The sequence below is a fragment of the Haliaeetus leucocephalus genome, unplaced genomic scaffold, assembly GCF_000737465.1.
Source record: "Haliaeetus leucocephalus isolate CR32 unplaced genomic scaffold, Haliaeetus_leucocephalus-4.0 Scaffold273, whole genome shotgun sequence".
Classification (NCBI taxonomy): Eukaryota; Metazoa; Chordata; class Aves; order Accipitriformes; family Accipitridae; genus Haliaeetus; species Haliaeetus leucocephalus.
In genome coordinates, this window is record NW_010972709.1 from 5,640,874 (window position 1) to 5,663,403 (window position 22,530).

General features: G+C 40.6%; 1 protein-coding gene across 1 annotated transcript in view; it reads right to left on the minus strand.

Annotated features, from left to right (window-relative positions):
- Window positions 1–13,619, minus strand: part of GNAS (GNAS complex locus) — a 115,921-nt gene extending 102,302 nt beyond the window's left edge. Inside the window, exons 1-2 of the mRNA XM_010569575.1 lie at window positions 13,616–13,619; window positions 9,976–9,979 (exon numbers count right to left, since the gene is read on the minus strand). Of these exons, the coding sequence (XP_010567877.1) occupies window positions 9,976–9,979; window positions 13,616–13,618 (7 nt within the window). The 5' untranslated portion in view covers window position 13,619. The remainder of the gene's footprint in view (window positions 1–9,975; window positions 9,980–13,615) is intronic.
- Between the last annotated feature and the right edge of the window lie 8,911 nt (window positions 13,620–22,530).

Here is a 22,530-nt window from a genome sequence, read left to right on the forward strand (position 1 = left end):
GTCGCTCTGATGGGGAGCGGCGTTTGGGAAGGGCTTTTGGGGATGAAAAGCAGCCGAGAAGAGAGGCGCAGGAGTTGGGGGTTCGGTTAATAGGATTCTGAATAAATTTTAACGGAGTCGTGCCCCGGGGCACTTTAGACTACACTTGAAAATAATCACTGCAGAAGTTATCCTACTCGGTACTTACGTATGTATATATTTATACATTCTCTCTGTTGATGAACTCCGAATATCCGACTACCGACCTACAGGACGATCCTGCAGACGCTGATGTGCATGAATTCATTTTTACCAATGCGGGTATTTCTGGGCAAACGCATTTCCCCAGCGTTGGGCAGCTCCCTCGCGCACAACACAAACCACAAACCGGCCGAGCCCGTGGGGTGCCCCTTCAGGCGTGGGACAGAGGGCAACAACCTACCAAGTCATGCTGGGTGGACTGGCGGAATACAACTTGATGCATGCAGTTGCTTCTATGTATGGTTTTGCCAGCTATCTAGCTCTGTTTTGTTCTCTAAAATATTTTTTGAAACCTCATTATATAGATGATACAGTGGTTTTCGTGCACAAGCGTATCAGCTACGTCTGGAAAACGAAGACTGGCGCTTTGCTCTTTGTAAAACCCGGTTCCCTAAAATACAGGGGTAGTTTTTCTCTATCCCCCCCCCCCCGCCCCGAGAGTAGTGAGACGTCCTTTACTATACCTAAATTACTTATCCTCACTTGCCAAATTCAACTATCTACAACGCTATTCCCATGAACACACCTTCTTACGCCATCCAGTTACTGTATTTAGAACCACCTACAGTAAAAAAATTATGTGAATAAAGCAAACAACTAGGTCACAGTTAGTGTCATCAGATACATCTGTTTACTTGCCCTTGCTGAAAGAGGGGTGGACCTCAGAAGAAACAGGGACCACCACCACCAAGTCTTGGTCTCTGAGGAGTTATTGGCACTTTGGGTCTATTTTTAAATGCCGCAACTTTGGGGTACACAGAGCCTAAGAGCTTTGGAGTCAGTGGAGAGGCTCTTATTGACTCCTCCAGGTGCTGGTTTAGGCCAAGGCAGTTTTAAATGGTCTTAGGGAGACTTGGCTCAGCAATGCCCACATCCATCTGAAGCAAAGATTATAATTCCTTGGATCTTTTATAGGTCTTTTATTTATTTGTGTTGTTTCCACGTAATACACATTATTCAATTATATTTTAACTGTGGTGTTTACCAGGTATAAAGGACTCAATAAAGCAGAATTCAGACTGAAAATTATAAAACCTCATCGCCTTTTTATGGTCGCAGGTATGAAGAGAATGCAGAAATGCCAGTACCTGCCACCTCACGCAGCAGGGAAAATCTGCCCCAGCCTCCAGGCTCCAGGCTTTGCTTCCCTCCAGGTCCCAGCTGGGGGGAAAGGAAGCCTATCTCAGGCTCCAAACACGAAATAATACACAAACAAGATAAAAATTATTGCTGGAGATACACAAAAGGCTAAAATCTTGGTGAACGGTGAGCGGCATTAGTGTAGGCAAAGCGGAGCGGTAAATATTGCCAAAGCATCCACCAACAAGGGAGTCATTGCTGTGTAAATGCCGTTGTCCAGCAGCACCCACCCATCCCTCTCCCAAACGCAAATGGGGAGGTTAAACTCAAGCAGCCACCAGCCACCACGCTGGGGCACAGGACTTGCTGCCCTCCTGGTACGTATACCCTGTGCCTCTGTCTCTTCAGGCTGAACAAAGCATGAGGTAGTTTGAAAAGGGAAAACACACTCAGCTAATTCACAAAACTCACAGTTACGACAGAATTAAGAATTAGCTTCTTGTACTACAAGTGTTATTAAAGTGTCAAAGCAGGAAAAGCTACAGAAAACAAAAAGAAAACTCCCAAATTGTTAAACCCATCAGCAATTACAGCCTTTTTTGTCTTTCTGAAATATGACAGAACACAAGACGTAAGGCACCAAGTGTACTTCACAAACCCACCGAATTGCCATGATTTTTTCCTAGTCCCGCCCTGATTAGGAGAGCACCATTTGAAGGGCGAGCGTACCAACACATTAGCTGTTCTCACTCTTTTTTATTTATTTAAATAACATGATGCTGCTGATGTGTCTTTAGAGTAAATTGTGTTTCTTATTGGAACTAGTTGCACTAGCTTCCATCTTGTAAAAATCCATGAACTTCAGTTTCACCAGACTCCTGTCATCAGAAGAGTAAGTACAGGCAAAATCTGACCCCCAACTCACTGTCAAATTCAAGCTCACTTCTGAAGAAGCTGCAGTCTTAAGAATAAATGCAAAGATGAAATAGCTACATGTATGGGCATAGTGCCTCTGTGATAAAAGTCTAATTATTTGAGGCCTGAAAATGCTCAAAAGAGGGTGTTAAAGGACACTGCTGCACATTAAGCAGAAATATTTTGCAAAAATGCAAGGTAACCTGAAGGTGGAAGTGGCTGCAAGACACATGAGAAGACTTGCATCTATTGACTCAATCCTGCACTATTTAAATTAATGGGAGGTAAGAGTTTACACGCAGAAGACTGTGAACATTGCACTTACAGATGAAATTCAAATTCACTGATACTCCTTCTGTGTCTGAATGTAACAGCCAACAGCCTCAGTTTCTGCTGCATTTTTTTTCGGTCTAAAGTAAATGCAAAGACTCTGAGACACCAACATACATCTTAGCTTAAGGATCTCACAAAAAGAACAGGGGGTTTGGCAGTGTGAAACGATATTCTGCTGTTTCACTTCTCAAACCAGAAAAGATCTCACAGGGAGAGGCAGCAGGATAATTCAAGGTGAATAATATTCCAGTGGAATATTTGTGGGGGACGTGTATAGGAAAGTTTCACATATCTATAATCCATTTCAGTCCACTTGATAACTTTAGTTAATATTTTTTTTAAGTCCCATTGGCCTAACTTCTATTACATTCTAATGAAAATAATCAGATCTCTTAATTTTCTTAATTTTTTTGGAAAGAGGAATCTCATTACAATTCTTTTCTCCATCCTCCCTCCACAGCTTTTGCCCCCAAAACTACTGCTTGGTGTTTGAGACTGAGGGAAGATTTGTAACAATAGCCCAGTCCTTTAAATAAACATGTACTCTACTCAGTTGAGCAGTCCTATTGAAGTGCATAATTTATGTGGACTTTACTCTTCCCAGCTAGGGCAACTATACTAGCTTGATTTACAAATGGTTAAAAAGATTTAACGTAGAAGTAGACTATCCATAACAGTACAAGTGAAAGAGAACTTGTTGAAAAGTACATGTCCCTTAAGCTTCTCCCACCCTATAAACATAAACTTCTGTCCTTTTAAGATTTACATATAATACCTATTGGTACAATCACTCAAAAGGACCTCAAGAAAAATACTGTATTTTTCCTGTTTTAATATATTTACGTTATATTTGACAGACCATTGCAAATGTTTTAATGCATTTTCCTTGTGGTAGTCTCCCTTATTGTGCATGAGGATATTCACACCTGTATAGGTAAAAGATAAGGAAATACTGTTGTAAAATTCACAAACATTGGCTGGACAAGATGCAAGAGCTGGAGTTACTATTTTCTTAACAGAGTAGGTTTCGAGCCTGCAGAAAAAATGCTTCTGAGACACATACTTCATGTTGTTCCATTCTTTTCTTTCTAACTGAATGGATAAAACTTCCTGCTGTCAATTTTGATGTTGCATCAGTTTTACTCTCATTCAGTTAGGCTCTGAATTCACTCGAGCTACTCTTTGGTTTTTTACAGGTGATGATGAGACCCAGATTAAGACGTCCATCTTACACCACAGATGCCTTCCAAACCTTCCCGGTGACAAACACCCTTATTTCCTATTGCAGACTATTCACATTTGTTAGTAAATTGAAGGTACTGAGCACTTTGGATGCCCCAGCTTCCAGAAAAAAGAAACGGTTAATTAGTTTTCAGGTGGGACAGTTGTACAGTTCCTTACAGGCTCACGCTGTCCACAGTGACATGACCTCGTAAACTTTTGGCTGTGAACTGTGGGGGTGGAGTTGTGACCAAACTAATGTGCTCATTTGGAAGCGAAGATACAGATGACATCACACTTGAGCATCCCTTAGCAACCGGATTGAAATGGCACTGCAGCTTTTCAGGAGGTTGTCAGCCTTCCTTGCCACTGGAATAGCCTGTATTTCAGTTCCTGCCACAGCTGAGGAGACACAGCAGAAAAGACAAAATCTGTAGTTCAAAAAGTAAAAGCGATAGTGGTGATCTAACTGTACAATTTCCTTTGTTTCTGTTTATAGGAAATAGCCTATTTTCAGCAAGTCTTTTTCATGGAAGGATACAGAGCTCAATCTGGGGAACACATGAAACAAATGGTTCTTACAGCAACACCTTTATCTCTGATTTACTTTAGACTCTTTCCACTTGAAAACCTAGACTGTAAACTTTGTAACATTCCTCTCTATGATATCAGGATGAACCAAAAGAGAGTTAGGCTTGCGTGTGTGAAAAAAAACCAACAACCAACAACAAAAAAACCCCACCAGAAAAATACTCTCTGATTTAAAGCTGTCGAGGAGCAACAAACAAACTATGGGTCATTTTACTGCAAACCTGAAAATGCAGTTACAACCATGCATCTCAGTTATCTCCTCTCCCTAGTCCTCACACCTGTGAGACTGTTCCACTCCTAAGAGTTTGGGTCAGAGCTGCTAATCATGTCAAGGTGAACTCTCAAGGGGAAGATAGTTTAATCTTTTTTCACTGAGAATCTGCAACCCTGTAATTCCCCCACAGCTGAATATATGCTATTGTAGGATAATCTCTATACCCTGCTTTCTTTAAAAAAAAACCAAACAACAAAACCCAAAAAACCCTATGCATTCTTTTCCACTCTGTGATTCACTTGAAATTTATTATCTTTGTATATCTTTGTAAGAAATGAAGATTTTAGAGGTGCTTTTTTTTTTCCTGCTAAGGTTTTCAAGGGATTTAAAGTACTGGATAAAAACAAACAGTGAGTGAATTTATATTAGAAAGGTGCAGAAGAAGATCCCCCTGTGCATAGCACCTTTGAGGATTAAAATCTTATACAGAACTAAGATGTAGCTGTGAATTTTTGTCAAGGAGCCTACATTACCCAATGCTTTGTTTTGCTCTCTTACAAATTCACAGTGCTGTGGCTGAGTAGTTTGAACAGACTTCCCTCTTTCAAAAACAGGGATTACCTCTGGGACAGATTGACTCTTTCAGTTAAAGGACATTTTTTAATAGCACACACTGTATATTTTTGTGTATTGATACCTCTCTGGTTTGAAGTCTGTTAAAATTTTTAGCTTTAGAAATACAGAACTGTGGGCCTTCATCCTGGGCCACAGAAGTGACTGGTAGTCGAGTATCAAACCTATCAATCTCAATGTATTTAATCCTCAGTAAACTCAGTCTTCTAGTTAGTTATATAGAAGGATTAGTTAAGGTTCTGATTTAGACTTAGATCAGTGTCTTCTTCATCTGCTTTGAACACTAAAAAGGCTCCCGTGGCCTCTTGCAATGACTCAGGTCTGCGGCTCACGCTTTCCTTAGATGGAGGCATCCTCCACGAGCTATCGTCCTGCAAAATCCTTTGGACTCTTGGAAGAACGAAACTTGGTGATAAAAAGGGAGACGGTTTCAAAGTCTCCAAGTTACCCTTTGACCTGCTGAACAAGGAACCCTTGAGTAATCTCAAGCCCATTTAAAGGAGAAACAAACAAATTAAAGCCAAACAATAATCTAAAAAGGAAAAACAAAGCAAACAGATTGGAATTGGAGCAAGAATCCAATGTGGGGTTTTTTTCAGCTGTTTCCTTTGCGGCAGCCAGAACAAAAGTCACTTCAAAAAGCATTAAAAGGTAAACAAGGTAGGAAATTAAGCCATTATCAATCAAACCCAGGGAGGGCAAAGCAGGGTCATCAAGTAAATCGACAAGTTTGTCTGTCATATGGGAAAGAGTGAGCCTATCCGAATGCAATGAAACCAGCATTGTCAGGAAGAAATTAATGCACCACTAATGTATTCAATCAAGAAGAAACACAAAACACTTAAGTACAGATACTCCAAAACAAACAGAATGAAAAGGAGATACTTCCCTCTCTGGCAAAGAAGAATTTTTCCATACAGAGATTCTAAACTTGAGAAGGATTTTTGTTTTGTTTTTAAATAAAAACAAGCTCAAAGTCTACTAATAGAATTAACCAAGACCTTCCTTTAAACCAAAGGAAAAAAAAAAATCCTTGCCTCCCTCCTTTCACTTCAAGGCTTTTCCTCAGAAATATTAAAAGAGACTTTAAAGAACTCATGGAATTATGGAAATAACAGACTCAGTAAGAGCTTTTCACCTAGTAGCTTTTCTTATTTTCTTGCAGGGTTGTTTTTTTTTTCTGATATGCCTTCTCACCACTCATGCATTCTGCACTGCACTTTATTTAAAAAAAAAAACAACCTCTTATGTAACAGAAGTAGCAGCACATCCTAGCTCTCCACATAACACATATGGAATGCCGATTACAAAAAAAATTGGAACAAGTCTTTTCTCAGATTTAGTTTCAATATTTGTCAACATTCACTGCAGACCTACCCCCAACTGCAAACTTTTTTATAAAGAATTATTCTGCTTTAATCCTCGTTACGTTTGGGTCACAAAACCCACAGAGGCAGTAGTAGTGGAGGCTGTGTTTTCTAAATACCAGGTTATAGTTAGCTCTTGCAAAGAAGCACAAAAACTCCCAAGCCTTTCTCCCGCCGAGGGGGTCAGCAGAGGAGGAGAAGCTGCTGGCTTCACCTCCCCAGCACACAAGGCAGCCGAGCAGCCCGGCACCAGCCGCGGTTCCTACCGGAGCAGGATGGGAGCTGGGGCTGAGCGTCAGCTTAGGCTCAGCCTGACCCAGCCTGCTCTCCAGCAGCACGGTGAGCTATCCCTCCGCGTGAATATTATTTATTACTGACACTGCATTCTCATTTTATGGCACATAACAGGAAGGGGAATAAGAGGATTGTTAAAATAGTTCTTGCTAAGTTGTCACACAGGTTTTAATGTGCTGTAAACATTCCTCTCCTTCTTTTACTTTTTTTTAAATAGAATGATGTTCAGGCTTTCACGCTCAAAATAACTTTACATTTTAGTGCTGGAAAACCACAATACTCTCAATACCAGGAGCCATTATTAGAGATGATCTGCAAGGAAAACAGAACTGTGATTTTGCTCCTCTGTCTCTGCACTGCTAAAGGACTGAAAATGTTCCCTTTCAGAAAGGGTGCTTTCTCCCATCTTTTTCTTTAGATGGAGAAACATTAAGCTTAGATCCTAAAATTACATACAGACACAATTATAGAATAGGGGTCTTTTGTACCCTATTTTTCCTGGAAGAATCTGGCTGTCTGGAAAACGAACAGCATCATTACTTCTTAAGTGCCTTGATGTTAAATTAGAGTGCCCCACACACCCTACGGCAGTTGCAGAATTTAGACCCTTTCCCAGTGTTCCAAATAAGTCTTTCTGGTGGGTTGGGGTTTTTGGTTGGTTTTTTTTTTGTCTCTTAGATTTTAGAAATGTATATAAAACAATCAATTATCTCCAAGTCTTTAGGTATGCAGTGAAAGGTTTCCCTTGTCGCTCTATCTCAGACAAAGCCAGGAAAGACATCCATTGCCAGGGCTGTGGGAACCAGGGAGCACTCGGGGTCTGGACCCAGCTCCAGTCCCAGGTTGGGTCAGAACCCGTGGTCCAACACTGGGATTTTGCCTCTGCCACATTAAAACCAACAGAGGTGAAGGATTATCCCCTCCTATGGACCCAGCCCAGGGGGACACTCAGGCCTGTCTGAACGCTCCCAAAATGTCAACGGAGAAGAAATGAGTGTGGTGATCAAACAGGGGAACAGCATCCAGGAGACCTGATCTACCGCAGATGGTTCGATCCAGCACAGGCAGCAATCCATGCGTGACCTTGGACGAGCCACTTCCCCTTTCTGTGCCTCTTTTTCCAATTATCTTTTATCTGCCTCTCTCATATAGGTTGTAAGCTGTTTACTTCCGACATGTCTGCACAGTATCGAGAACCAAGGGGCCCTCATCTCACTGGTGACCTTTAAGCCCTGCTGCTACACGTTTCATCATAAAATAATTATTCAAAAAGGAAGCAATTTTTTTTAATAGTCTGTCTTCCTTTTCTTAACACCTCTTTAACACAGACATTCTCGGCAACATTAGATGAGAAAATAGGCTTTGTTCAAAATCTAAACACTGTTTTTCTCAAATGAAAACGCTGAGAAAACTGCTAGTATTCTGTTGAGTCCTTCTCCCACAGGCCCTCCAGCAAAACCAGGGAAAGCTAGAATCAGCGTGCTTGCTACATTCAAAGTACCAGACAAAGATACTTTTTATTTTGAAAATAGGAAAAAAAAAAATGCCTGCACACTTCTCAATCTTTCTTTGTAGACCATAAAGCACCGAGCAGGGCAGAAACCCGGTGCTGTGTTCTTTTGCAGGTCACCTCCAGGTTTGCTTTATGCTCTCTGGTGTTACAATAACGAATTTGTTTTTCCATTGCTCTGTGCACGCTCTCTTGTGAGTGACCTATTCGCTTCTGAAGCAATCGGCTTTTTACAGCTCAGTCTACACTATGTAAACAGAAAGCAAGCGGCACGGCTGAGCCCCCGGTCCTCAGCGGCGAGGAGCACGCTCCAACCCCTGGGACCCGAACCAGCCTCGGAGGCTGTTACCCGCTTTTCGGGTGTCAGCCCGGCGTGACCGAGCTCCCTGCAAGCCCGGTGTGAACGAAGACTGTAACACTGCACGTGGAGAGACCCCCTCCCCTTTACTCAGTGGGATCATAGCTGTGTCAGCGGAAAGGCTTTCTTTGATGGAAAGCCACCTCGCCCTCAGAACGGCCAAGGATCCAGGGATGCTGCAAGGGGCAAGGGGATCCAACAGCTTGCACCCCACTGCCTCCTTCAAGCTGCAGCTCCTCTGCCAGCCCATAAACACAAAAAGTGACCGGTAACCCGCCCTGCCCTCAGCCAGCACCCCTGGGTGATGGCACAGGGACATCTATTCTATTCCCCCGCAACACACACCCCCCTACCCTGTGCTGTGGGGCATCTGGAAGACGCCGAGTCCCTCCTGGCACCGGCATCGCAGGCTGAAGGCAGGGCCCTCCTGCATGGCTGCATTTCACACCCTATATATAAAATACACAGCTGCACATTTATTCTGAAAAATTCCTTCTATGAATTGGTGTTACTGAGGGATATATATACTAACTCCACACATGTGAGAGTTAAGGAAGATTTGTCCAAGGAACTACTTCCAGAGGAAGTGCTGGGCAGCCACATTATTTGTGTTGTTTGAAATGATTTCAGGCTTGATAATGTCTCTTTATCAAAACTACACATGTGCTCAGCATGCACAGTGCTGTGTGTTGTGAGGCATACAGGAAGGGGTGGATTTAATTTATTTCTTTATTATTAATATCGTGGTGCTGTAAGGAGAATCCTGGCTGACAGCACGAAATAAAGCCAAACTTTCAGAGGATATTTTGGGGAGTGAAGTTCCTGTGCTGCCTTTTCAAATTCAGTCTTAAATTCTACATTCCTAATCCTCTGTTCTGTCTGGACCATCTCATCAATGGACATGTGTACTATTACAGAGCTGAGCGAGTAACTCATAACGTTTGCCATTAATATTCCTTTGAAAGAAAAATGGAGTTTAAGCTTCCTGGTTTTGCTTCCCTTGAGTGAGGAAACTAGTGAGGGAGTTTATAAATTCACATTTCTGGCAGGCAAAAGAGACCAAGGCAACTGTGACACACCAAAAATAGTTCTCCATCAAAATGATAACCCCGTTTTATTTTGTGAACATCACCTTGGCTATAAGGTTTGTTTACATTTATTTAGTATCATACCCTCCATGGGAGATAAAAGCATTCCTGCTGCTGGATAGACTCTGTACCCAGCTGAACGACGATGGCCGCAAAGCAGAAACAGAGCCACCGTGATCTACCAGCACAGTCCGTCTCCCAACTTTCAGCCTAGAAATAAGAAGAATTAATTCTTCACCCTAAAAGCTGGCTTGAAGGGAAGAAAGAGGGCTAGAAAGAATGGACTTCAGACTCTATGAAAGGGACTGCATCAGCCCACATGGGTCTAGCTAATCAGAGGGAAGGCATGAAAAGCCAATGGGCACAGGGATAGTGACCCAATCTAAGACACACGACATACAAGATTGAACTGTGCAGTAAAGACTTGCAAGAATGCTATTTTTCAGTGATCTGTATATGCTTAGTACTGTTTAAGCGTAAAGTTAAAAAGGCTAAGAAATTCCTCACCTAAGGATGAATAAAGGAATTCCCATTACCAGAGAGCTGAAGCTGAGATTATATTATGAAATTAAGAATGTGAAGCACCAAAGCAGTGCTTTCACTGCCTAAGAAAATGGACTGCAGGATCTCACTGCCGCAGAAAGGTCCTACAGGAGGTCTCTTGATAGAAGCATCAATGTGAAAGCTGTAAGCAGGAGCAAACAACCCAGGTAGGTAGAAGCACATAGATTCACTGGCTGGATCCAAACACTACAAACTGGTCTGCATGCAGAGAAGAAGATGGGGCAAGACGAGTAATAATCTACCATGACTTGAGACCTCCTGCCCTAGTAACAATTATGTAATTGTTACAGTCTCTTAATACCTGAGTAAGAAACTTTTTTGTTGCATCAAGTTCTCATGTCTAGACAGATATACATCGTGAATGAATCACCACCGACTAGCTTTGAAGACCCGAGCTGAAGAGCACTCCATGGCGTAAGCCACTATCTGGACACATCAACACTTATGGAACAATTTTCTGGAGACAGTTCTTTTGGTACATTACCCTAGGGTATATTGGCTGTGAGAAACTCTGGTTTTCCAGTAGTATCCTTAAAGGACTATGAAAGAAAGCAATATAGGCTTAGCAGAGGAACCTCTTAATCATAGAGACCTAAGTCTTAACACCCCCTTCCCCCCAAAAAAAACCCCTAACAAAAACACATAAGCAAGGAACAAATTCATGGAAAAAAACAGGCTTGAATTCACTTCTTGGCCTGATTACGCCATTTCTAGCAGCGATGAGTCTGCCTCTGCTCTCTCTAGAAAGTTTTGCTTATTTGTGAAAGAGCGTCTCTTCTCTAATTAATTTGAACCTCTCTTCCGCCCCTTTGCTTTGGTTTCAAAGGTTCTTTGTTTTGTTCCTTTCCCAAACTGCTAATCAGCTTCTCTGCAAAATGGTCACTGTCTTACGAAATTCGGTTCTTCAGTTATTCTGAATGATTCCCAGCTTTCTCATTTGTCCTCTTGGAGGTGCTCCTCTCCTTGGCAAGGACATAGGGCATCTCCAGCATGGGCTTATATTTTAATTCCACACAGACATTACAGCACAGGGCGAAGGATTCAGTGAAGGTTAAGGTGTTCTCAAAAATTGTGTTCTCAAAACCACAATTTGACTCACATATGCCCCCAAACAATCATACATTAGCAATTATAATGATCTTTAATTAAAAAAAGAAGTATGTTGCTGTTCTTACAGATAAGGATCTACAGAAATACTTGTATAGGTGCCATGAAAGTCTATTTTTCAAACTACCTTTCAGTGAGGGAGTATTTAACTACCTTACCTACATTACTTGAATCCTACTCTAAAATGAACCTCTTTGAAGTTTTCTTATTAAAAAAGCTCTAAAAATTAAGCAGTTTGAATTATTTTTCTATGAACCATATAATCTTCTTAAGTAGTAAAAAGTTAACTTCAGCTTGAGTCATTCCACTTGGAAGAAGGTGATGAAAAAAGCAGTAGATGCATGGATCTTGCCCTGCATTTTCTCTAAATGTAACATCTAACCCCTGATTGTTATAATTTTTCATGGTAAAGCTTTCTGAGTGTTTATAGCCAACAGACTTTGGCTTTTATACTGGAAACTCTGTTACATAAATGTCACTCTCATTTATATCCTCAGTTATAACAAAGTCATTAATGCAGCCGATTCCTAAGAAACCTTATATTTTAGCAACTTGTCCTAGCTCTGGTACTGCATAACGTAAACACGTCTAATGCAGAGCATAAGAAAATTACACCTTGGACATGCTACCTTTTTTTAAACCAGCAGTAGAAGCTAAATTTGCACACTATTCTTGATATGAACATCAGTTGTCAGAGTGCTACATTTTACTTCCAGAGAGCCACAATCACCTAACTACATTTTGTAGCTGCACACAAATTATTTTGTAGAGCATAGTTATCAATGTTTGGTACAGACAGACTGAAGAAATGACGCTGGGTTGCGGCTTGGATCCTAAGGTCCCACAAGATGAGAATTTGGGTTTGGATGCCACAGGACTGAAATTGCTCTTCAGAGATTCCATCGCTGTTGAAACCAGAACCCAAAAAAACTCCCCTCCTGGTTTTTAATCCTGCTCAGACACAACTATTGGAAGCAGGTTAAGATCTATGAACTAACAGATCTGGCCTCTTGCCATGTGCTGTATTAAGATGCCATATTTAGCTCCTCGTTCCCTAATACTCAGGCATTTAACCTGTTCCCTCCAGCCCTTTCCTCCACTTCCAGTACACTACTAACCAACACGGCTTTCACCCTTCTCTTTCTTTCTTTCTTCCATTTCTCTTAGCTGTTTTACATACAATTAGTGCTGCTATCCCATCGCACTGGGAAAAGTGACTGTTAACTTGTGCTCCCTCTACTGTCTGATGGGCTTTGCAGCAACATAGCAATGTATTGTGAGGAAACTGCAATTTCTTCTTGACAGAAAGGTCTATTACTTACTATAATGTGGACAGCTACTCTGTTACACTTATGAAAATACATACTTAGAATATTAAGGTCCTAAACATGTAGATCTTCAACTAGCATATGACTTATCCAGAACTCCATCAAGTATGGACATTTTGTCTTGCTCTCCAGGGACTCCCCAGTGTGAAATGAAGGAGCCTCATGAAGCAACTATGGCAGCTAGGACAAAATACTTTAGAACAGCCAAGCAGCCACAACTCCTACCAAAATCAATGTAAGCCACAAATACTTAGGTTCCTCCCTCCCTTAAAAGGCCAGGCCCTTTCAGTTTTGATTATTAGATCAGATAAGTCCTCGATAAGAGAACAGGTCACTGAGTTCCAAGTTCTGACCCAGGGATTTGTGCTGTGCTTAGTTAGACCCACGGCTTTTGCTTGACAGGGCCCCTCACTCCTTATTTGTCATGGAAAAAGCATCTTTGTGTTTTACACTGGCAGTAAGCATCCATAAAGTGGTGAGAGGAGCAAGAACAGGAAAAGACCTGGTGACCCTTCTGTGATTCCTTTTCATGAACATGGATGTTTCCCCCTGCTTTTTGCAAGACAGATAAAAGCAGTGAAGACAACTTTAAATTACAATTAGAAGCTCCTATCGAGGACTATGAAGCATGGAGCAGAGAATGAGCCTTGGAGTCAGCAGCGTCTACAGATCAAACAGTGAAGCACCACAGCTACTTACTGCTGGAGTACTTCATCTCTGTTTTGATGTGGCTCACACTGATGGAGACCAGCAGGTAGTATCCTCTCAGTACCATGAGGAGCATCAACTGAACAAATGATACCATACACTTACGGGTTTTTCAGATATGATCTGACCAAAGGGCCACTATGGACATGCCGAACAAACTATATGCACAAATACCATTGGTGTGCTTGTCCAGCCTCCTATATGAGAAGGCTGTCTATGCAAAATGGGTGCCTTATGTTAAACACATCCTGAAGTTCCCTGATTCATCGTGCATATGGTACATGAAGACTGCCTTCATATTTACATGCAATGCCATAACAAGGTAACGTCTGTGAAGAAAATGAAACAAAACCCCAAAACGCCAAGCAGCGAAACCTCTTCTCGATATTCTTGAAGGACCTCTTGTGTGGCTTGCATGTAAAGCAAAGAGGTAAGGGACTCATGCCAGAGTCCCTGAAGAGGTTTAGGGAAGACCACTGGTAGGGAGTAAAGAATGCAGATGGATGGCACAGCTGAACAACACTATCCAGCTTTGATTTCTGGCCATTCCTCATGGAAAGCAGGCCAGCCAATTTCTAAAGATTAGGTGCAATTTGCCTGTCACGTGGTCCTTGACACTGCCACCGAACTGGCTGTCTCCAGGAAGAAGCCTGTCGCAGAACTCCTTGGGCAAGAAGGTTAGTTTCCAGCTGATGACAGATGTTTAAGGATATGTCTCTTCACTTCCGTTGAGGAGGATATTTTCAAGGCTAAGAGTACGGAGAAGGGCTGTGGACAGCCAATTACCTAAACAATTCTCTTGAATCCTTAAGGGCATGGAGTACTTTGTCCCTCTACTTTGCTGGAGCGTGCAGTGCCCACAGTCTGGGTGCTATATCTATCCTTCCCATGGGTGATTCAGCAGCAAAGAATATTTACTGTTATTTAACAATGCAGTGGTCTACAGACTTGACTTATGACTCAACAGAGAATATATTGGGTGCAGACCTTTTAAAGAAATGATCAACAGATTATGCCTTGCATTTAAAAAAAAGGGAAATATTTTATTTCTTTTTAAGAGACAAACATGCGAGTCTAAAATGGATGAAGTGGAAGATACCTTCACGCTGTCTTTAGAAATAACAACTTCAGTTGATTACTTTCAGAAATACTTAATTAATATTTAGGATATTATGGATTAAGTGAAAGGTTTACACTGGATTCTGTCTGAAATGTCTAAAAAATAAGCCTTTAAGTCTTTGTTTATATTGGCAAGTAACCTGGCTGAGTATAAAAGCCAAAGGTATGATTGACTACCTCACATATTTTACAACTATTACACTAAATAGGTATTTCAGAATTTACATCCTTACAGAAGAATCCTTAAATAGACTTTCTTATGGGGCTTAAACCAAACATACTTTAAGACATATTTCCTGTTTTGTTACTGTATTTAACTACACTTCAAGAATTAAATCTACTTTTCTTTAAACAAAGACCTAAAAATTTCACTTTAAGAGTATGGAGATCACATAAATCTATCTTGTTGTTTTTAATGCACTGAAATTGTTTAATGAATACCCACAAATCTTTATAAAAATCAAAGCAGTGAACACTTACTAACATATTAGTGCTATGAGTATATTTAGCCCTTAGACACAAAAGGCATGCCTGCATATTGTCCAGAATGGAAAACTCCTGCAAGTAAAATTCAAATAATAATTAAATCCCAGTTTATTGATTAGTTGTGCCTGTTACTTTCTTCTGCCTGCTTCTAGATACTGACAAAGATGACACTAATATTCATTTTCCTCTACCTCCTCTAGCATTGCATGGGGCAAATTCACAGTGCAAATTCATGCAAAATGATGCAAACTTTGTAGTATTTAATATTCATCACCAACTTTGGCGTTGATCAACAACTTTCATACTACCTGTAGTTAGAATTGCACATCAAATCTGGCACTGTGAAGACCTTGAAGTTAAAACGGGTGAGATGATAGCTTTTAAAGAAACTGTTGTGGGTTGCCATGCTCCAGTTTCCTCAGTTTCTAGGTGAGCAAACCAACTGTCCCACCACCACTCGTGATTCCCTTTTATTTTCAGCGTTGTTGCCAGTTGGTTGCACACACCTGTTACACACCTTCTTAATCCTTCACAGGGGCTTTGCAAGAGCTTTGTAACTTTCTTATTGTTTTTTAGTAAGAAAATTGATGTTGCTCCTCCTCACCCCTAACTGCTCAGCTGTACTTTTCATTTACAGATGGAAAATAGAGCCTGTTTCTACAGTGAAGGAAAAAGAGGATACAGTCTTATAAGCCTTTGGCAGTGAAAGGAATCTCCCCCAGCACTTATTTTAAGAGGTGAGACTCTCTTATTGCAAAACTGGTTAGAGCTAGAGAAGTTGGTGGCATCCTGCAGGAGCCCATTTCTGCAACAAACTGAAGAATTGTATTTTAATCAGAAGTCAGTCACAGCTTCTACTTTATTTGATACACTTGAAGGTACTTACAGTTCTGGGAACTAAATTCAGCTTGTTAAACCCTTTTTCTGCACATTTTTTCTGTAATGTGTGATACAACTTCTTCACACACAAGTGTTGGGAAGGAACCAGATTAAGTTGATACTCAGGATGGCTGGATTGGTAAAATCCATTGGGGAATAGTTTTCAACAGCACCTGGAGACCAGATTTCAAAAGGCACCTTTGTATCTAAAGATGCACACAGACCTCCGAAAGGGCTTCCAGCTGGATCTATTTGCCACACCTACCACAGTATTTGAAAAAGAATCCCGTTAGGAACTTTGCTGTATTTTTAGACAACTAAATGCCTCTAAATACTCCACGTCATATGACTTAGAATCTACATTTTGTTTTTAAAAGATGTTGCAAGTGACTCAGAAATGTAAGGCTATAGTTGGCACCAGTTGTTGCAGGAATACGTGTTCCCACTCTCTGTGCCACAGTGGCCATCGGCTGAGTGGGGCTGCTGATGTCCCCGACACGCTTTTTGGAGCTGTACTTCAGGCTTTCGAGCTCTTTGCCTGGATTCAAAGAAAGGAGGCTGAGTGTTTATGACTGTTCCTCCTTCTGTTTGCATATTTCAAACAAGCACCCACAAACGAGTACTTGGGAAGATATTTAATTGGGAAGCTTACATGCTACACGTGCATAATATTAATGCACAGCAAACGCTAATGCTGTATTTTTAATATATCTAAACAGAAGAGCACCTGCCAGCAGGCACAGAAATCTCATCGTTACTTCAAAGCACTATTTCTGAACATTCACTGATAGCAGTTGGTATTCTGTGTTTATTCAACTTTTCATTTCCCTTTTTCTGTAGCTAGAACTAACATTTTACCTCAAATCCCTCTGAGCAGAAAGCTGTGCCTTCCTTTTCTCAAACGACTGCTACAAATCTTCTAACTAATCTAGTGCAGAATACATCTTGTGATGCATGGATATTTTTGCATTTGTCAGGGCATGATTCTAATAAAAATTACATATATATGAATATATCTGAGCTTGAAATACGGATTTACCCACAACTGCAAGCACACACAGAGTCCATCCGGAGGGGATTCAGTGTTCCCTCAACCATCCGGGGCGCACACACCAACATTCACACCCAGGCCAGACGTATGTACGTAATTCTACAGAAATCTGCTTTATTCACAAGTATTCTTCTGTTCTAGTTATTATCTCATGTGAAAACGTTCTTTCTGTAGCCCTCCTAATTTTCAGAATAAAGAATCCAGAATGAGTTGGAAGACCTGTGAGCATTCACTGTAAATCAACAAACTGTATGTACAAATTTAGCCTATATAGTATCCAGCCAAAATCCCACAAACTGCTCCGAACTTTTTTCTTTCTTTTTGCCAGCTATCTTTTGCAAAGCTGCCATCTTCTGCTTTCTTGCAAATTCATGGTTTACAGGGGGTTCTTGTTTCTGCTGCCTTCTCAGATTACAATTTCTTTTGTGTTAATTAAGCTGAAAAATTGAAAGAATGTCGCTGACTCTACAAAGAACACAAAACAGGCTTGCCTGAAAAGCTAAAAATAGATCGTTCTGTTCAGAAGACAGACGACTCAGTCTTCAAACTATTTGTACAATGCGAATTAATTGCAGATGGCCAATTCATTTATTTAGACCTCTGTGACAGAAATGAAAGTCCTACTGCGACTGATTATGTGCATAAAGCTCCTTTCAGGTAGTTGGGTCTAGTCAAAAAACCAGGAGGTAGCATATTGTTATTTTCTGGAAGTCAATTTGTCAAAAAGTTTTTTGATCTGATTCTCTCTCTCCAGTCTCCCGGTCTCTCTCCCAGCAGCTCGGATTTAAAACGTGAGACTGATGTGCACAAACTAAAAGTCACAATGGCCTGCTCACATTTACTTCTAGCATTCACAGTATATGTTGTAAATCAGTTACATTCCTGCAATTAAAATTACATTTTATAATGAAGTAAATGTTGTAACAAAACTCACCCAGGTTATTTAACTTATTTGAAATTAATGCCATTTTTCTTTATTATGCTTCAGTATTTGTTTTAAATAGTATTTTAATTTTCCTTTCTAGTCTTTCTCCTTAAAAGCAAAACAAACTTTAATTTAAAAAAATAATGGTTTTGATTCAATGGGAGAGAATTCAGGAAAATCGAAATGGAAGCTGATATTCTATCCTAGCTTTTAGTGTTAGATAAACGGGAGGTTTCTAAAAATACCATCTATTAGACTAGGGTATATAAACTGTAGCTGTGAAATAAAAATATCATTGAACTAGATAAATTGTTTGGGATACAGAATGATCTGTACTAGAACTTTACAGCAGATCCTGAACAGCATGAGGCCTCCTTTGTGCTAGAAAACTAGAAACGTTGTCATTTGGGAGTCTAAATAATGCCAAGAAAAAGAAACTAAATATCAGAGTCCCTTTTCTCCAACTCCAGTGTCTCTCCTTTGCAATTTTACTACTTTACAGTCTCTAAATCCTTGTTTGCGGTCTTGCTGACTTGAAAAATGTGCAAAAGTTGATCCACACAGGGTCTGAGCTAACAGGGCTGTAAGAAAACCTTGCAAGAAGTTTCAGGTGTTACAATATCTGGCATGCTGATAGTATCACAAGTATGACATTTTTCTGTTACTTTTTAAAAATAACATAATGTTGCTGTCTGCTTTTCAAAGCATTTACATTGTATCTTAAAGTCTTTAAATCAAGACCCCTGCTTTTTAACGGCACTAAGTCTTCTAAGCCAAAACTACAGCTTGATGCAGAAATGAATTAAATTTTCTGCCTAAACAATCATAATCTATTAAAATTAAAACACCAGTCCTCTCCACTGTTCAGGCTCCTTCTGAAATACTTCTTATGAAGTTACTTAAGCTTATTGGTTATCATAGATTTAAAAGGGGGCAGACATCCTATGCCCTATATTTTAAGCTATATTCCTTTGCTGCGACTTCACCCAAACTCCCACCAAGGTCAAGGGAAACAATTTGTTTTCAAGCAATACAAAACAGGCCATGCAGTTAGGCTGCTGCATCTTCCTTCTGTTTTTATGGATTTAAAAAAAAAAAAAAAAATTTTTTTTTTAAATAGAGCTACAAGCTTCCTCACAAGAAACGAATCCTTTCCCAAGAAAATAAATGTTGTAGGATGCCTCTCAAAGATGACCTCCAACATGCATGCTTCAAAACGTTTTCATATATTTCCTGGAAATACAGGTGATACCCGAGATGGAGCAGAAGACAATAAAGCTGCTAAATAACAAAGGTCACCTGCCTTCAACTACATCTATAAAAAAAGGTTGAAATATCCCGTCGGTTCAATCCAGGCAGAGATTTACTGATGCTAGGATGATGGGGAGGGGGACACGCACAACGTTGCTGTACACGACCCGCTCCTGCTCATGTAATGAAGTTATACAGGCCCCCACTTAATTTTGGTGGAAAACTGAAATTCTTTGGCCACACGTGTAGAGGAGGAATCTGCTGTTGTCCTTTAAGACATGTAGTGAGGAAAATGCTATTGGGGAAACACCGTCAGGCAGCAGCCGGCATACACCAACCAACCGTGTCCTAACGACAAGATGCTTGAAAAGGAAGAGCAACAAACCTCCTGAGTTTTTTTATTTTCCACTGTGGATTTTTTTTATTTATACTTTGTGGTGCGGCAGACTCCATAGGGATCATGTCCTTACACAGGCACATCTACCTCCTCTCAAAAAAGAAACATCTTCGTTTACTTAAACTGTTTTTGTAAGACCTAGTTTTTGCTGGTTCTAAAGAGTTTTGCCTTGCTTGTAAAGTAAACACCAATATCTTTGACAGAAGCACCACCTTTGAGTGCCCACAGAGTGTCTTGGTAGACCTCGTAAAGGTGACACATATATATATGTGTGTGTGTGTGTATATATATATATATATATATGTTCACTGCTTGCTGAGGTGAATCATGTCAGCCAAGGTCTTTCTAATAAATAAAATGCTTTCAAAGCATTATCTATTAAACATAGAGGATATCAGGAATGGAAAATTTTTGCAACAGAACCAGAGCAGGGTCTGGGGCTGTGATATAAACCAGTATGTGTATCAAACGTCGGGGCTGCAGAAGAGGAGCTCCACTCAAGACCAGGCTAAGAGGGTTGGAAGTTCAAGACAATGCACAAAATGCAGGAAAACACATGTGGAATACCCCCCTATCTACACACAGTCTCTCTGCCCTGCAACTAAATACCCAAGAGGTGAACCACTCTGTCCCTTCTGTAGTAAGATAAGAGCAAAAAAGCAAGGAAAGTAAATTAATTGTTGGAGTAATATTCGATAGGCTAAGTTATTATATGAACACATTTCTCTGATTGCAAAGGCTGTTGCACATTTGTAACGAGAAGAGTGGTTACGTGTCTGTAATTTATTAATTTCTTGCCAGGACACCACAAGAAGGTACAGCTTGCCTGTAAACCAACCGCTCAAAAGAAGGCACACCAATTCACTTTTCAGCAGTGACAGCTTTGTTATAAAGCCAGAAAGTGATTTTTTGTTAGTGTTTAATGGGTAAAGATGAAAATTCAGTGTCTGTGTTGTCATTCTGATGATCCATGGCAGCAGGAGGAAAAGAAGAGAGAGCAAGACAGAGAGTACTTAAAAAGTGCTTTACCATTTTTTTTCAAATGTGTAAGATTTGGGGCTAGCAGGAATTTTAGTACACCTTCTCTCTAGCACTTTGACTATATGTTCTTAAATAACTTTTAAACTCGGAGGACTGCTAGAACTTAGCATCTTCCCAGTTGACAGCACAAATAGGAGAAGCATCAGCCCAGCACTCCTTCTCTGATCAGATTTGTCCCTTCTCCAGTGCCCCACACTGGCTTATTGAAGCATCTCTGCAACTCATGAAGGAGAACAAAGTCCGAGTGTTTACACTAGTTCTTGCGTATCTACAGTCCCTATCCCAGCAGAAATTTGTGTCTCTGGATGTAATCAGAGCTCAAAGAACAGCCTGTCTTTTAAACCAAGATGACAGAAATCAGGTTCTGCTATTAAAAAAAACATAAAAATGACAAAAACTGTCTTTGTACAGACTGAAAGATTTCTCAAGTAATGAAAATCAAGATATCCCACTGTTACTCAGGATGACTGAGGAGCTGCAGCATTCATGTTTTCAAAGGTTGCTGTCTTGTTTTTATTTCCCCATCAGGTTACATGAAAGGAGCACTTTCTTTCATTTTGTTGAAAATCCAAACCATCAAATAAATATCAACATGGTTAAACTAAAATAAATCCATCATCCTGTAAATTTTTAAATAAATCAATATACTGTTATGTTTTGAAATGGTATAAGATGAATTTCCCCCCCTCTATAATTCAAAACCAGCCTTAACCAATTACTTCAAACTTTTCCCCAGACGAGACACATCTCCTTCGGCTCAATGTTTCACATGAGAATTTTCAAGCCAAAAAGAGTTTCTTCCACAGACAAAATTGGAAATGAGAGATTAAAATCACCCTAATGATAGGTACTGGGTTATGCCTTTCAACTATGGATCCATGCCCATATCTCTATAATTGTGACAATATTTTTCCTAGCAGAGTATCATGTTGTATGTAACACTGAAACTTCCTGGTCTCTACTCCTTCTCTGCTGCATGGTTACCATCTTATTTTTATAAGCATTCCATTCTGGGGCTGGCCCTTCAGCTTTGGCAGAGCCAGGCAGCTTCTGCTTTAAAGCGGCTATTTTGCAACTAGCTGCTGCTTGCTGCATCTTTCTTTTCCAGCCAGCAAGTACCTGTAATGTTTTCCTCTCCAGCTACTGAGAAAATGGCACATTCTCACAGGTGCTGCCCCTAAAACAGGGCACGTGGTGAGAAGAACCAGCCGTGACCTGGACAACGCAAGGAACTACCAGGGTGGGTTTCATATCTGGTTTCTTTTTGGAAGGGCTGCAAAATGGCTGGTTTTAAACAAGTTCATAAACAAAAAAATATTCTAGAGTCACATCCTGCTCATGCTGGCACTTCGGTTGCTGGACTTGTCAGGCTTGCATCAAAGGACAGTTTTCATTGCCACCCCAAATCAATGGATAAACATCAGGGGAGCCACAAACAGCACCACCAGGCACTTCGGAACACTTGCTGGCTCAAAAATAGTGGTCAGCAGGGCCATGGCAGCAAACTTTGCTTAATATTTTAAGCAAAGTAACTACTGTATGATTTAACTTTACTTGGGCTGCTCTGTAGTGAGCACATAGCCCTTTAGAAATAATAATTAATGTTCTATATTTTCTTAAAAGCAAACAAATAAAAAACCCAAATGAGTGGATTTAGAACACCCCAAATGCTACGCATGCCTGGAGGGGAGGTCTGCCCGTCCCGGGCTGCCAGGGCAGGAGCCTTGCTCATGCAACTATTTGCTCACAGGACAAAGCAGCTACCTTGTCCTAGAGGTAGACACGGTTGTTTCCTTCCCATTTTCCTCAGCCTTTTAATTGCTGCAGTTT